The sequence below is a fragment of the Fusarium sambucinum genome, chromosome I, assembly GCF_050947815.1.
Source record: "Fusarium sambucinum isolate potato_lamoka chromosome I, whole genome shotgun sequence".
Taxonomy (NCBI): Eukaryota; Fungi; Ascomycota; class Sordariomycetes; order Hypocreales; family Nectriaceae; genus Fusarium; species Fusarium sambucinum.
In genome coordinates, this window is record NC_139294.1 from 9,166,855 (window position 1) to 9,179,974 (window position 13,120).

At 49.0% G+C, this 13,120-nt stretch overlaps 6 protein-coding genes across 6 annotated transcripts; 4 read left to right on the top strand and 2 right to left on the bottom strand.

Moving 5' to 3' along the window:
- Positions 1-1,954: 1,954 nt before the first annotated feature.
- On the top strand, positions 1,955-2,511 carry FSST1_005715 (uncharacterized protein; the record flags this gene model as incomplete). The annotated part of the gene is made up of 2 exons (XM_083232018.1): positions 1,955-2,039; positions 2,093-2,511. 2 exons carry the CDS (start codon positions 1,955-1,957, stop codon positions 2,509-2,511), a joined length of 504 nt encoding a protein of 167 aa, XP_083089145.1.
- A 570-nt stretch (positions 2,512-3,081) lies between these two features.
- Positions 3,082-3,516, bottom strand: FSST1_005716 (hydroxyisourate hydrolase; the record flags this gene model as incomplete). Its single annotated transcript, XM_083232019.1, has 1 exon — positions 3,082-3,516. The coding sequence occupies one exon, from the start codon at positions 3,514-3,516 to the stop codon at positions 3,082-3,084; it is 435 nt and encodes a 144-aa protein (XP_083089146.1).
- Positions 3,517-4,500: 984 nt separating this feature from the next.
- On the top strand, positions 4,501-5,576 carry FSST1_005717 (guanine nucleotide exchange factor GET3; the record flags this gene model as incomplete). Its single annotated transcript, XM_083232020.1, has 2 exons — positions 4,501-4,890; positions 4,941-5,576. 2 exons carry the CDS (start codon positions 4,501-4,503, stop codon positions 5,574-5,576), a joined length of 1,026 nt encoding a protein of 341 aa, XP_083089147.1.
- A 578-nt stretch (positions 5,577-6,154) lies between these two features.
- FSST1_005718 (cleavage polyadenylation factor subunit MPE1 domain-containing protein) lies at positions 6,155-8,103 on the bottom strand (the record flags this gene model as incomplete). Its single annotated transcript, XM_083232021.1, has 3 exons — positions 6,155-7,538; positions 7,594-7,882; positions 7,932-8,103. The coding sequence occupies 3 exons, from the start codon at positions 8,101-8,103 to the stop codon at positions 6,155-6,157; spliced, it is 1,845 nt and encodes a 614-aa protein (XP_083089148.1).
- Positions 8,104-8,958: 855 nt separating this feature from the next.
- FSST1_005719 (metallodipeptidase) lies at positions 8,959-10,941 on the top strand (the record flags this gene model as incomplete). The annotated part of the gene is made up of 3 exons (XM_083232022.1): positions 8,959-8,994; positions 9,253-10,709; positions 10,761-10,941. The coding sequence occupies 3 exons, from the start codon at positions 8,959-8,961 to the stop codon at positions 10,939-10,941; spliced, it is 1,674 nt and encodes a 557-aa protein (XP_083089149.1).
- A 972-nt stretch (positions 10,942-11,913) lies between these two features.
- Positions 11,914-12,645, top strand: FSST1_005720 (yippee zinc-binding/DNA-binding /Mis18, centromere assembly-domain-containing protein; the record flags this gene model as incomplete). Its single annotated transcript, XM_083232023.1, has 1 exon — positions 11,914-12,645. One exon carries the CDS (start codon positions 11,914-11,916, stop codon positions 12,643-12,645), a length of 732 nt encoding a protein of 243 aa, XP_083089150.1.
- Between the last annotated feature and the right edge of the window lie 475 nt (positions 12,646-13,120).

Consider the following 13,120-nt stretch of genomic DNA (forward strand, 5'->3'; position numbering starts at 1 on the left):
TGAGACTACCTATGGAGCTGGTGCTAATGTATTAGCGGCCGATGAATATTACCTATTGAAATGAGATTAAAGAACCTAGCTGACCCAACAACACCAGGTACAGGGTGGATGGAGCTTAGTCGCTCTGATTTTGGATTGAAAGAGAAAACAAGGGAAACAAGCGGTTAGAGAAACAGGCCAAGAGAATGAAGAATGCACGTGATTATGCGCCGAGAAGGAGGTAGTCGGTGACCCCGCGTTGAATCGACATGGACTTACGAATCATCCAAAACCTGAACAATAGGAAAAGTGCACGTTTTGGATCACTGTAATAGTGAAGCTTGACAGCGGAAACGCTTGACAAGCCACTGGCGGAATGAACTGTTGCCATCTGCACGGTCCGGCTTTGTCGTCATGAGACCAGGGGTGGTTGGACTGGGCATATCCTGGGTCGTTGGGGGGCAGCAGAATGAACTGAACCGCTTGTTCGGCACAGGGACTGATGAATGGCGATGCAGGATTAGAGACATTGGAACAAATCAAGTTGATGGTGTTGCATCGTCTTGTGACGCTGACGAAAAGTGAGGTAGGTTCATCGAGTTATAAATAAAACAGGCAAGCCCAGCCAAGCCCATGCCAGAACAAAGCGGCACTTGGGATTGAAAGTAAAGTCGACACATTATATGTGTCGTTTCAGCCACTCGATTACGTTGGAATACGATCTGACAGTCAACTGAGCCTCTATCTACCACCTACGGATAACTATACTGTACTGTACTTTGTAGCGCCCACCTCAACAGATCAGTCGCCAAGAGAATGCCATGGCGCTAACTGTTCTCGGCTGACGAACCTCCAGCTCCACTGGAGAAGCGCTGAGCCGAGCCTCAAAGCCACTTGCGCACCCCAGACGCTCTGGAAAACTCTCTGCCCGAGAGGAAGAAGGAAGAAGGGTCTAACTCCATCAACGTTTCAGCCTGTTTAATTTTTCTTCTTTGCCTTTTCTTGTTCATCTTCTGAATACCAAGTATGTAATATTGTTCATCACAGATTGTCTTGGGAAGGGATCCTAAATGCCAAGTCAAATACTGACTTGTCTTGTCTTGTCTTGTCTTTTGTTCAATTTAGAGACACAGATTCACTGGCTTTCGAGCTAGGTATTGACTTGCTCTGGAACCACTCCAACCCCTGTCAGTTACGCACTTGCTTGGCCTTAACACACCCAACCCTTGCTTGGACAGTCTTTCACTTTCTCCGGGGCGGCACAGATCACTTCGCCATCTGCAGTATTAGTGCAAGTGGTCTCTTTGATGCTGTGCTGTATGTACCGTACACTTAGCAGCTTGAGTAGCTCTTGGCCAGGTGCCGAATAGCGAGAGCCAAGCCACAGAATCCAACTTGACATTACAGGCGCCGAAGATCCGATCAAACAGAACCTCCATACGGATAAGCCAAGCAGAGACCAAGAAAAACAAAACTGCTAATGCATACACACACATGCATGTTGCTCATCATTCTACTGCTACCACGGGCAGTATTATAACCCTGTCAACCCCCCATTGCTAATCGCCCATCCAAAGCTCTGGTTTAATTTGACCAAAAATCTTCCGACCTCTCTACTCATTGAAGCGAAAGTGGAATCCCCTTTTCCCTTTTTCCTTTTATAAGAATACACGGCTTGGACTCATACAGAATCCGTCTCTCACTCGCATCGCACTCTCTTTCGCATCAGAGAGAGATTGCGTGCAACCGCTGAGGCTTTGCTCTTGCGGGAGACGAAAACGGCATCGCGCTTACACGTTCACAACTTACCCTATCTGGCAATCAACCTTTGAGCAAGAGTCGATGTAGTTCAAGACTCGGCAAAGCCTTGAAACTTTGCTCGCTTTTTAAACTCTCCCACTATTCTTAAAATATCACATTCTCAACCAACTGTTGCATGATTCCACACTTGGAATCTGCTCTCCATACCGAAACAATGTCGAGTTCCATCGCTAACTCTGGCTCTATCAAGCCTCGAAGAGAACCCAGAGACACAGGATTTCCTGAGCCTCTCAACAACCGTCAGCACTCCGTCTTGAACAGACATTCTGAATCATTCACTAACTTCTTATAGTTCGCAACACAACTCTCCCACATCCTGATGCGGATCTTTCACCAAACGCATGCCTTACCCAAGAGGATATTGACCCCGATCGGGCTCTTATGCGAACCCGGCGATCTTTCCTCAGGAAAAAGCGACGAACTCTGAACCATGGACGTATCACTCCGGCCTCAGAGGCCCTCTACAGCGCCTATTCTCTGGTACAATCCGACGTCGGCGACCACGATAGTCTTAGAACCAGCACCAACACCAACCCATCACTCATTAGCGTTCGCCCAACTACACCCAGCATTCGAGTCTCCAGGGACGAAACCGATAGTCTCGCATCAAGAACCACGAGGAGGGAAGACGAAGACACGCCACCGACTTCGCCTGACGTCCCGTCACATCGTTCTAAGAAAGGATTCTTGAGCAAATGGCGAAGAAACTAGGAATGCTTGAGCTAAAAGTCTGGCCTCACAACGGTGTGGTGTACACCTGGCTTCGATATGAACATGACTGCTGCAACGACGTACACGGCCGAATATTATGACCTGCAACGACCGCATTCGCAAAATGCATTTCCGTCAAAAAAGATCACTCTCTTTCTCCCCTTTCATTTGTGTGCTTGGACAGCGTGGCGTTTATGTTGAATTAAGGATCGGACTTTGGAGTGGGACGGAGTTTTGTCTGTAACAGAGGCAAAAGCTTGGATATGTACTATAGTCCCTCTGGCAGGGCAGAGACAGCAATGTCACCCATATACAGTAGTCGGCTCACCTTGTAGTAGTATTGTAGTAACCGACAAAGACACTCGTTAAAAATTAATAGTTTTACCAGTAGCTTCATCGCTATTCTCATGATGGTCATTGTCTCTTGTGCTCTCATGGTGCAAATAACTCATATGTACTGTCTTAGCCGCGTCGCCATGCTTGGCGCACAGGTGTTTCTTGCCGTACAGAATATGGTATCATCATTCTGGCCCATTTCCTCCACAACTACAAGAGAATAATGCTCCCCATCTAGCTTCCACGATAGCTAGTGTAGCTGTAGGGGCTCAGCAGGAGAGGTACGTGATACGTCTGTCTCTCCTCCATACGGAAGGTAACCGTGACCTCTGGGAAAAAGGTGTTTTCCTCGCCAAAGTAAGCTCCAGTATCAAAGCGCAACGTCCAGCGTGATGAGCCCCGTCCCTTGCGGTCCTCGAGGATTTCAACAAGCGTTTGGAGAGGAGGCTCGCCAGCAGAATCTTCGGAAAGGTAGGGCAACCATGAAGTAACTCGACCGTCCTCATCCGTGATGGACTCGAAGGTGTTGGCCCGAGGCTGGGCAGCCGAGTGTGGATTGGCAGAAGGGGGGATGGGGCCTTCAAGGCGGACGCGGATGCCGCGTGCGGGTCGACCGGCCTGTGTGTCAAGGACGTGACATGTGATGGGGTCTTTGGTGGGCGAAGTCATCGCGAAGGTGGTATTTGGTGTGTGAAGTGGTTGGTTGTGGTGGTGGGATCAGTACGGCAATTCGGTATTTGGAGGTCTTGACTGTGAGTTGAGCTCCGATTTATGCGCCTGCGTGAGCGAGAGACGATGTCGAAACAAGTTGAAACAACTGATTTTTTTTGGTGTTTTTCTGTGTCAGCTCCTATCTGACTATCGGTGAGTAAAGAAAGAAAGAAGAAGAAGAACTACCAGGAAGAGAGGGGTTTGAGGTGAAGTGAGGTGAAGTGAGGTAGTGGGAGACTGCGGCGCACAGCCTACCTACCTTAGTACCCTGCTTACAGCAGATAATCAGTGAGTTTTTGGTTTTGGGGTAGACCTAAGGCCCAATCATGAAACAATGCTCAGAAAGAGCGTTGACTGTATAGATAAGCGGTGATTCTTGAAATTTATTACTAGATGAAACCGTATTAGGATTAACAAGAAGCCATATGGATATCTACGCGCAGCTCCGGACGCTTGACGCCGTTCGCCGGTACTCGAAATATGCTATCTCATGGACGGGGCCGATCCAACAAAAACTGAGGTCGCTGACAGCATAATAGGGTTTACTATTCAGATCCGGAGTTATTATTAGAGCCCAGAATAGTTTCAAGACGAATTAATGTTACAACAATCAAGCTGTATTTGAGCCGACTATTGCTGCACATGTGGCGAGTGGGTAACAATCATGTGGCGGCTTTATGACAGAATAACACAGTCAGGACTCGCTCAGTTGCACCCAGGTACTGCAGGCACTATTATGTCGAAATTTACCCCTCCATCCAAGCCATCCACCATCTAAGAGCTTCTAGACTATCTAAAAGTTACCCAAATCCTGATTCTACCCCGGACAAGCTTTACCTCATAGTAAGTGAACAGCTTCATGTTATTCGTCTTCCATTTACGTACCTACCTAACCAAAAAGTTAGAAACCGTCTGTAATCTCATCGTTACCCTTCCGCGAAAATGTCCACCGCCCTTATCTCCACCGAGGACGCCCTCGAGCCCTCTCTCCAGTCACTCCTCGACCAGCGTAGCCTCCGCTGGATCTTTGTTGGCGGAAAAGGTGGTGTCGGAAAGACCACCACTTCTTGCTCTCTCGCCATTCAGCTCGCAAAGGTCCGCCGATCTGTACTTCTCATCTCGACCGATCCTGCCCACAACCTGTCAGATGCCTTTTCCCAGAAGTTTGGCAAGGAGGCCCGCCTTGTAAATGGATTCGACAACCTGAGCGCCATGGAGATCGACCCCAACGGCAGTATACAGGATATGCTGGCCGGTCAGAACGAGGCCGATGACGTTAATGCTGCTGCTGGCGGCCCTCTAGGAGGCATGATGCAGGACCTCGCTTTTGCGGTATGCCAACTCGGATTCCATGCAACGTCGCGTATACTAATTCCTACCAGATTCCCGGTATCGACGAGGCCATGTCATTTGCTGAAGTCCTCAAGCAAGTCAAGTCTCTTTCTTACGAGACCATTGTCTTTGACACTGCGCCCACAGGCCACACCCTGCGCTTCCTCCAATTCCCCACCGTTCTTGAGAAGGCTCTCGCCAAGGTGTCACAGCTGTCGTCTCAGTACGGTCCACTACTGAACGGTTTCCTTGGTTCCGGCGGTCAGCTCCCCAATGGCCAGAACCTCAACGACATGATTGCCAAACTAGAGTCTCTACGCGAGACCATCGGAGAGGTCAACACACAGTTCCAGGATGCCGAGCTCACCACCTTTGTTTGTGTCTGTATCGCAGAATTCCTCAGTCTCTATGAGACTGAGCGCATGATCCAGGAGCTTGCTGGATATGGCATTGATACCCACTCCATCGTCGTTAACCAGCTGCTCTTCCCGAAGAAGGCCAGCGACTGCGACCAATGCAACGCTCGCCGCAAGATGCAGCGCAAGTATCTTGACCAATATGAAGAGCTTTACGCTGAGGATTTCAATGTCGTCAAGATGCCTCTTCTTGTTGAAGAGGTCCGAGGAAAGGAGAAGCTTGAGAAGTTCAGCGAAATGCTTGTCACGCCTTATGTCCCCCCCGAGTAGGCAAACGAGAGTATTATGTGAATTACGCGAACAGAATAGAAATAAGTTTGGGTCAAAATGACTAAAAAAGACAAAGGGGTTCCCTTAGTGCATATAGAAGAAGCCCAGTTGCCTGAAGGAGTTGCTATAGCGCAATTGAAGGTTTATAAAATATACGTTTTAACATGAATCAAGTCACAGAACAGATATGCCCAGTTGTTAGAAATTTTTTTGCTTGTTTATTGTTGACTTTGACTGATTCAAAGTTTGATGGAGCTGTAAAGCCTCGTCTCCTAGACCCCAGCCATACATGGCCATGAAAACCTGTCATGGCAGAAAAAGAAAACCCCAATCCTTGTTCCCTCAACGCCAGTCCGTCCAGTCTGCCGGTAAGCTATGCTGATTAAAAAAGCAAATCATGGCCCTACGTCCCGATCCAAAGCATGTCATGCCAGCCCTGCACCATGGTACAGGGCACTCAAATATCTATGTGTATGTGTGGTGCAGTTAGCCACGGCAGCCGGAATGATGGTTAAAATAGACAAAAACAATCGCTAGCGGAAATAATGCCGAGTCGTGCATGTGGGTCGAGTCATAGCCTAGAGTTCTCGGTAGTCGCTGGGTCGTACTCTTCGCTGCTTGTTCTGGTGTCGGTGAGGGTTGACTGGCTTGCGAAAGTACGCATCCTCGTCAGGGCCAACACCTTGTCCAAAGTTGCCGTTCTGGAAGCCATTCATCCCGCCGTTCATGTTGCCCATATTGCCATTCATACCGTTCATCCCCATATCCCAGCCATTCATCCCGCCGAACCCACCGTTCATCCCAGGGAACCCGGGCATGCCCATCATGCCAGGCATTCCCATCATGTTCATGTTAGGCATTCCCATGTTCATGTTACCCATGTTTGGCATACCCATCATGTTGGGCATCATAGGCATTCCGTTGAACATCATATGATTCATGCCCATGTTCATGCCCATGCCGTTCATACCCATGCCATTCATCACGTTTTGCTGATTTTGCTGATTTTGCATGGCTTTGGGGCCCTTGGGAATTCGAGGGTTGTCTAGAATATCGTCTGCTGGCCGCTTCTTTGAATTGGCATCTGATGTCTTGGCACCATCTACTTGTTTGTTCGCTTCATGCGGGACAGATACAAGGCTTTTGGGGCCAGTAGGAGGGGTCTTGATAGTTGCAGCTTGAGATACTGGCGAGTTCGACTTTTCCTTGGCTGAAACCATAGATTTATCATTGGGTTCATTCTCAGTCTTCTGCTCTGTGCTGGCAACGTCCTCATTGTGAGGCTTATCCTGGTTTTCGCCGTCTGCCTTAACACCTTCCGAAGCTTTGGGTGACGGAGGAGGTGGGCTTTTGGCTGCTTCCTTCTCCTTCAAGTACTCTTGAATCTTCTTCGAGGTATCCTCATCGGGTTGAAGGTCATCAATCAATACACCTTCTGACTGGCATGCAGGGCAGACAAAGTCGCTTTCGATGAGAGCATTGGTTATGCAATCATTACAAAAGGTCTTTTGACAGCAAGGAGTCTTCATTGGCTCTATGAACATCTTCTTGTCAATTGAACACTCCAAGCCCTGTTCTTGAATTTCCTTGTCCTCAGCCGGTGCATTGGTTACTGCTGAAGACTTGGCCTTGGCCTGGAACTGTTCCCATGATGCCTTATCAGGCTCGGCAATAACAAAATCTCCTTCAGCATTGACCATGATACCCGAAGGACGCTTGGTTTCGTCGCCATCAGTCTGTGCAAGGACAACGGACTTATCGACCTTCTGTAGGAACGAACGAGGAATACCAGTTGTTCGCTTGACACGTGGGCGGTTATCGAACTCAGGATCGTCGTTGGTCGGGCATAATTGAATCCAATGACCCTTGTTGCCACATCGGTAGCAGATGTATCCGTTGGGTGGGTCATGGTCAGGAACATTCGCAGGTCTCTTTGCACCAGCTTTGAAAACCGGCGTTTGGCTGTTGTAATGTTGTTAGCTATGAACAAGGCACCTCGAGCATTGTTGAAACTTACTGAGACATCTCCTCCTGCTGGGCGGACCACTGCTCTGTTTGGGCTGCAAACATAGCCGCCATTTTCTCCTCTTCCGTCATGGCATTGTTCATCTGGCTAATTGCATCGGAACTTGGTTTGGAAACCGATGCCTTGGCCGTTTGCTCTTTGCGACCAGCATTCTTAGCTGTCACGGGCATTTTACCAGATACATAGCGAGCAGCACGCCCTGCGCCAGGCTTGAGCGCAGGCTGGCGTCTGGCGATGACAGTCGTTGACCTGGGAATGATAGTCGTGTCGTCGTCATATTCTAGGAACATGTCAGTGCTTTTCGTCCAGAAATCGTTGTGTCAACTCACCTTCGCTGTTATCGTCGGTGTAGATGTGCAGATCAAAGTCGGTGCCATCTCCGAGGCCACTTTTGGTAATGATCTCACGCTTCAGTTCGAAGACCGAGATACCGGTACCATCAAACTCGACTCTAGTAGGTTCCCTTTGGGATTTGAACTTGAAAAAGACGGAGGATGTCATTTTGGTCGAGATGTGCTAAGATGTTTCCTACAGGAACGGGAAAAGCACAGCACAAAAAACAACAGAAGTTTGTTGAGATTCAAATATCGTAAGTCCGCAAAAGTCCAAAGGTTAGGTCGTTTGGGTCGCACAAAGCACTATGTAAGTATTGATTGATTGATCTTGTGTTTGTAAACAAGGCAGCGTTTGTTTTCTTTGTTCGTCTTCTTTCTTGCACTGCCGTGCCTCTTTCAACTGTCAAGGTGAATGGAAATAATCAATTTTGATTGTACTTTGAGGGAACAATAGTGGCAATAGGGTCAAAAAAAGAAATGGGTGCAACGAATAAGGAGTACAGCTGGCAAAAACAAGCCAGAAGAGAAACAACCCTCAAGCTCCACCTCACTTTCCAGACACCACGCTCGTCAAACCACTGAACCAGCAACCTTTTTTGTTAGCTAGACGTCCCGGCGTTAACGTCCTGACAAGAGCACACCAGCGACACGTTATTCGGGACAGAACAATCTTGACCGACGGGCGAAATGACGGTTGGTCGGCGGTCGCGTGAAAGTGATGAGATCGAATTAATCGGAGGTGGTCAGTCACACGAGTTACGGGCTTGCTTGCAGGCGCCGAAGAAAAACGGCACAAAAAAAGAAAATAGGGCACAGCCAAGCGACCTCGTTGATGCGGCAAGTCGAGTTATTGATGGTGAGGGAGAATGTCGACAACTCGGAATGGTTACGGGTGATGGAAGGGTGGGGAGAGGAAGAGTCTTCCGACATCAGGGCGCCGGAGAGGAGAGATAGGCGGCCGACCTGCCCCTAAAGCATGACTAATCGGCGATGTTGTCTTAGCGCATAAAGGTTATTCCGAATGACTAAGCACCCCGCTCAGAGAACCTCGCGACATGTGAGTGGGTGACTGCTGTTTACGAAGAAAGGTATTTCTGCTGTTCGTACATAATGAGTCCGAACTAGAGTCCTTGTTCCAGGTAACCAATCATTATTGTGCCATTATTACAAGGGCGGGTAGTTTACCATTGGTTACCGCAAGTAACCGGATCTTTTGTCTACTGTACTGTATTATCGCTGTCAACCCCGCCATAGGTACATACATACCTACTAAGTAGGTGAGAACGGAGCTGTTATATCGCTGCCCGCCCGATAGAGCAGGTCCGAGATCAAGCCTGGTGTAATGCCCCGCACCTTCCGCCTCAATAGGGCAGCTGTCTGTTGTGCTCAAGTGGTAACTGCGCTCCCCAAAAGGCCCTTTTTATCATTACGAGTACCCATCTCACAGAGTTTTTCTCAAAAGCCAAACCTCACTTATCGCACATATCTCACAGACTCTATTCGTGTCCACCAAGAAAAGAAAATGGCTCCCCAGCTCGACGGTTTCTTCAAGCAAGTCGACAGCTCCGCCGACCACTTCATTGAGCGTCTGCGTAAGGCTGTTGCTATTCCCTCCATTTCTGCCGAAGATGCTCGCCGACCTGATGTCGTCCGCATGGGAGAGTGGCTCGGCGACGAGCTCAAGGCTCTTGGAGCTTCTGTAGAGCTTCGACCTCTTGGAAAGCAGCCCCACAAGGAGTATCTCGACCTTCCTCCTGTTGTCCTTGCACGATATGGAAACGATAAGAACAAGCGCACTATCCTAGTCTATGGCCATTACGATGTTCAGCCTGCTGAGAAGAGCGACGGCTGGGCCACCGAGCCCTTTGACCTTACTGTTGACGACAAGGGTCGCATGTTTGGACGTGGATCTACAGACGACAAGGGTCCCGTCTTGGGCTGGTTGAATGCTATTGAGGCTCACCAGAAGGCTGGCGTCGATTTCCCTGTCAACCTGCTCATGTGCTTCGAAGGTATGGAGGAATATGGTTCTGAAGGCCTTGACGACCTGATCAAAGAGGAAGCCAAAAAGTACTTTGCCGATGCTGAGGCCGTTTGTATCTCGGACAACTACTGGCTTGGTACCGAGAAGCCTTGCTTGACCTACGGCCTTCGCGGTTGTAACTACTACTCAGTCGAGATTTCCGGCCCTGGTGCCGACCTCCACAGTGGCGTCTTCGGTGGCACCGCTCAGGAGCCCATGACCGATCTTGTCAGGGTTCTCGGATCGCTCGTCAACACTGGCGGCGAGATTCAGATCCCTGGTATCAAGGAGCAGGTTGCTCCAATCACTGCTGATGAGGAGGGTCTTTACGATGGTATTTCTTTCACCATGGACAACATCCATGAGTCTTTGGGTAGCAAGACAACCATCTTTGATGATAAGAAGCGCACTCTTATGGGCCGTTGGCGATATCCTTCACTGTCCATCCATGGTGTGGAGGGCGCTTTCTCTGCTCCCGGAGCCAAGACCGTCATTCCTGCCAAGGTGATTGGAAAGTTTTCTATCCGAACTGTTCCCGACATGGACATTGATAAGACCAACGAAGCTGTGTACAAATACGTTGAGGACCAGTTTGCCAAACTCGGCAGCAAGAATACTCTCAAGGTTTATGCTCAGCACACCGGTAAGTGGTGGGTTGCTTCGCCAAAGCACTGGAACTTCTCAGCCGCTGCCAAGGCTGTCGAGCGTGTATGGGGTGTTGAGCCTGATTACACTCGTGAGGGTGGAAGGTAAGTCAAATGAGCTGCGCTTGCTGTTGTCACCGCTAACACAACTACTAGTATCCCTGTCACTCTGACTTTCGAGGAGGCCACAGGCAAGAACGTGCTCCTGCTACCTATGGGCAGCTCTACAGATGGTGCTCATTCTATCAACGAGAAGCTCGACAAGCGCAACTATATCGAGGGCATTAAACTGTTGGGAGCCTACTTGCACTATGTTGCTGAGGAGCCTCAAACTTAGAAGCTATCGGGAAATAATACAAGTTTAACGTACCGTATGAAGAATACGAACTGGGATTATGGATGCTCCTTGAAACAAGAACAAGGTCATTTCGTATATCTCTGCTATCCATGAACCACTTGATATCGTATAGGCATTTGGGTTAGCCAGCAATTTCGCTTCTTCATGGTTATTGATCAGTCAGCTCACCGTGCCCAACCTGCAAAGTTAACGCGATCTCAAGACTACATGCTCGACAAGATGGTAGGTACGTACCTGGCGGCTTCATCTCAGCTGCCCAGCCTGGTAGCAGAAACGTTGGCGTCATAATAAGTCTTAAGATACAAAAACAACTAGTCTAAGAAGTCTAGTCACAGTAGCATAAGCTGATCGACAATTTTCGTCTCTCGTCAACACCGGGCAGTCTGTGTTCTGCTCGGGTGGCTGGACCCCTCTTTTTTCACCCTTCTCTTGTCGCCTGTCCACTGTCGTTCCCCCGCGCTAGGTGCCGTTGGTACTTGATAGGAGGACAGGGGGGAGACCTGGGGTGTTGTTTTTGCCCCTCCCAGTCTCTGTGGAGGTTCTCTTCCATCACTGGTCGTGAGTCCGGTGATCGCTGTCCGGCTGAGTCGGTCAGAGCGACCAAATGATCAGATCTATTGGTATTAATTTCTCCTTACCCCAGATGCTGCGTCGAAGTGCCAGATCACTTTTGCACTGACTACAGCCGTCTTCAGTTTTAACTCAAACAACCCAGTCTTGAGCTGCCACAGAACAAAAATTTAAGCAGCACCAGCATTCATCTGCAAGGACTTTACTGTACGCCACTTGTGGAGTTTCTGGCGCTTTCAGTGAAACGTTCCCCCCACACCTTATCGGACGGACCTTAGCCTTTCCATATAGTTAGAAGGTTCCAAAAACGTTGATTCTACTTCCTTCAAAAGACGACAAACTCGAGGATCCCACTGGATCGCCAATATTACGACCGCCGAGATGGTTCGCGAGAGTGGCATCTCGGCCACAAAGCCTGTTTTCCCTAATTTCTTGCTACCAAGCATCAAGCTTCCTTTCTCCCGTCGTCACTCGACCTCCTCGAGCTCCGCAGAATCTGCCGCATCATCAGCAGTGACAACGCCAGCAAGTTCACCCCCGAACGATGGTCTTTTAGCTAAGACTGGCCGAGGTCGACTTATTCGTACCTCACCAAACACGTTGCGTTGCTCAACATGCTCCGCAGATATCGCCTTTGCCTCTCAAGTAATCTCGAAGGGCTTCACTGGCCGATACGGTCGGGCGTTTCTTGTCGCGCCACCCGCTCTCCCTGCCCCTCAGACTCTGAGTAACATTCGGATTGGTAAAAGTGAGAATCGACAACTTGTAACAGGTTGGCATGTTGTTGCAGATATCAACTGTGGGGCATGCTCGAGCAAACTTGGTTGGAAATATGTGGATGCGAAGGAGCATGGCCAGAAGTACAAAGTCGGCAAGTTTATCCTGGAAATGGAGCGGGTCGTGATATATCGAAGCTGGGAAGACGCCATCGATGAACATGAAGAGGAGAATCCCGCGACCCCCAGGAAGGGTAGTGATGAGGAGGTTGAGTTTGATTCTGACGATGATGACGAATGTGAGGATATTTTTGCTGGCACTTGGGATCCTGAAGTTGTGGAAGGGAGGCGAAGGAGAATGATGGCACGTCGAAGTCAAGCCGAGAGTGACGAGTAGTCATCGTTGCTGCGGTGTTGTCTCGAAGTGATGAACTGGATTTGAGTTATGCATTAGGATGGCGTCAAGGGATGAATATTGAATATGATATGGGAAAGGACAAATACCCAAGAGGAGGCTGGGTGCAAGGGCAACAGCGTCAGTCGATAGATTGATTTATCCCGTAGAATTTAGAAATTGTTATGAATTAGATTCATGTCTCACATCATTTCGAAAAGCGGCGCTGCTGTCTTGGTGGTTTGGGTGATCAGATATTCTAGACTTGTCGCCTGGTTCATATGACAAATGAAGTTGCCTGATAATCTCAGGGCAACCGACATATGTGAGCGTACATTATGAGACATGCTTCGTGTTGTGATATATTTATTATGGGTTCTCGTCACTCAGGACAATTCACCCACAGCCACGATCGCGGTCCGATGAAGACAGTAGCTCACATATTTAGATTTCTAGACGATCATGAGATCGATATATG